The 2,194-nt window shown below is 44.0% G+C and overlaps 1 protein-coding gene across 1 annotated transcript in view; it reads right to left on the bottom strand.

Annotated features, from left to right (window-relative positions):
• TDRD5 (tudor domain containing 5) overlaps positions 1–2,194 on the bottom strand; it is a 13,400-nt gene that overhangs the window by 966 nt on the left and 10,240 nt on the right. The window contains exon 11 of the mRNA XM_031063310.1: positions 2,129–2,194. Coding sequence (XP_030919170.1) covers positions 2,133–2,194 — 62 coding nt within the window. The 3' untranslated portion in view covers positions 2,129–2,132. The remainder of the gene's footprint in view (positions 1–2,128) is intronic.

Genomic DNA, 2,194 nt, shown 5'->3' with positions numbered 1-2,194 from the left:
AGGAAAAAAAGGAGGTGTAAAGGTCTTCCAGTGACTTGATTAAGACAGCAGGCACTGAGGACTCTCAAAGAGAATGAGGTGTCTGCAAATGTATGTAAAAAAAATCGAGAGGGTGCAATTAGTGCACACTCAGCTCATTAGCTGCCCTGATCTTAATTATCTCTCAAAATTTACAAAGAAGTGGAAGGTCAGCAAACGGATAATTAAAAAACCAGAACAACAAGACTACACAACAATAATCCCCCAGTCCCCCTGGCCAAAGGGCAGCTTTTCCTCCACAGCAAGCTGGAAGGAGCCATAGATTATTACAAGACACAAGGCATTCTATCTTAGCAAAGAATTAACAGCTGTCTCATCTCTCAGCAGCCCCACGCAGAACCAGTGATGGCAATGACAGAGGGAGTTTCTGCAAGGAGGCAGGAGCTGAGTCAGAGGAAGCCCCTCTGCATTTTTGCTTAAGAATTCAAATTAAATTTACATTTCAGGGATGCTCACTCATGTCTCAGCCACAGATGAGAGCTGATGTTTGTATTTTTTAGCTCAGTATGGAGGAGAAAACTAGTGAAATGAGAGCCAAGCAGCAATTCAACCACAGCTGCTCAAAAACTGGGTACTTGCTGTCTAGGCTGCTTCAGTTGTCAGGGCACAAGGGGACTGTGAGGCACTCCTGCAGCAGCAAGGATGGCTGGGCAGCAGGAATTCAGTGCTGACAGGATGCCAAGACAGGCATCACTAGAGCCCAATTAGCCAACTGCTCAGCTGGATACCAGCAGCCCACTAAAACCTCTGCTTAACATGCAGGAAAAAATATGAGCATTAGGATAAGGCTACAAGATGATTTTTAACTCTTCTTGCCACCCACACCATTCCCACTGAGGGACAGGATGCATTTACATTCCTCTAGTCTTCAAATCACCACCTGTGTCTGACATGAATCTTGCTTTAGTCAGCTAGGCAAGGAACTCTCCAGATTCTTGCATTTGAAACACAGACTCAAGATGTGCAGTCTTCCCCACATTATCTTCTTCCAAACACACACAATAACAGGATGGTTTGTGTCTTTCAGTTCATTTGATAAACTGACAGAGCAAGGACATTAATATCCAAGACACACAGCTTACATAGAGTTTCTCTAGCCCAGAAATCTTAAAAAAAAAGAGAAAAAAACCTAGAAAAAATAAGTACTTTACAAGTTACTAGCATTAGACTTGCTTTTACTCTTCTTTCAGAGCAGTGTCAGAAACAGCCCCAGAGCAGCCCCACTGCTGAACACACCAACAGCTGACATTGGCTTGAAAGGTGTTTTGCTCCCTGGAGTAAAATGTCTCATGAAAATACTACAATTTAAATAACACAGAAAAGGGGAGAGATCACCTGGAGACAAGTGCTCCTGGTGTTTGTAATGGTACTACCCTAGAGTGCACTCCAGACCTGCGGTTTACTCCCTGCTTAAGCTCTCTGTTCAGCAGCTGATCAAACTGTTAAATAGCTAAGGGCTTCTCTTTGAGCGTGCTCTAAAACCCCAGGTGTAAAGCACACACATATGCTGTACATTCACCCTTAGGGTTATTTTGTTAACAAACCTGTAGTTGTATAGAACCTTATCCTCAGCAACAACCAGGACTGCAAATCACTTCCTTTCAGGTCAGCTTAGGATGAGCCAGACCCTTTACTGCAAATATTCACCACTGGCACTTGTGGACTTTCCCTGCATTTGCAGACTACGATCCTGAATTATTACACATCCTTTGCCAAAGCCCAGAGATCTAAGAGGAAAACACACACTTCCTGCCTCCCAGGGGTGCAAAACCACGGAAGTGCCAAGTCAAACTCATCACAAGAACCTGGCACTGCTCTGAGTTCTCAAACTGAAAAATTATGGTGCACATAGGGGAGGTTAGAGAGAGCACACAGACTCCTGAAGTCAGCAAAGGGATCAGAGAACAGGCAGCTAGAAAGGTATTTATGGTCCACGTAAATAATAGTTCTCATATTTATTACGTTTCTGCTTGCTTTATATAAAAGCAGAAAATCAACTCCACAGAAAACTTCCATGGGACCAAAACAAGACACATCTGCTGAGCCCTGGAGCTGATTTCATGGAATGACAGCTGTGCCAAACTCTCACCTGCTCACAGCTCAGCCCCATTCAGCTTCAAGGTTGCCGTTTCACTGTCTGCATCTTGAGATTCCT

This window comes from Geospiza fortis, unplaced genomic scaffold (assembly GCF_000277835.1).
Source record: "Geospiza fortis unplaced genomic scaffold, GeoFor_1.0 scaffold506, whole genome shotgun sequence".
Classification (NCBI taxonomy): Eukaryota; Metazoa; Chordata; class Aves; order Passeriformes; family Thraupidae; genus Geospiza; species Geospiza fortis.
Note: the sequence above shows the minus strand (reverse complement) of the source record. Positions and strands in the feature narration are given on the sequence as shown.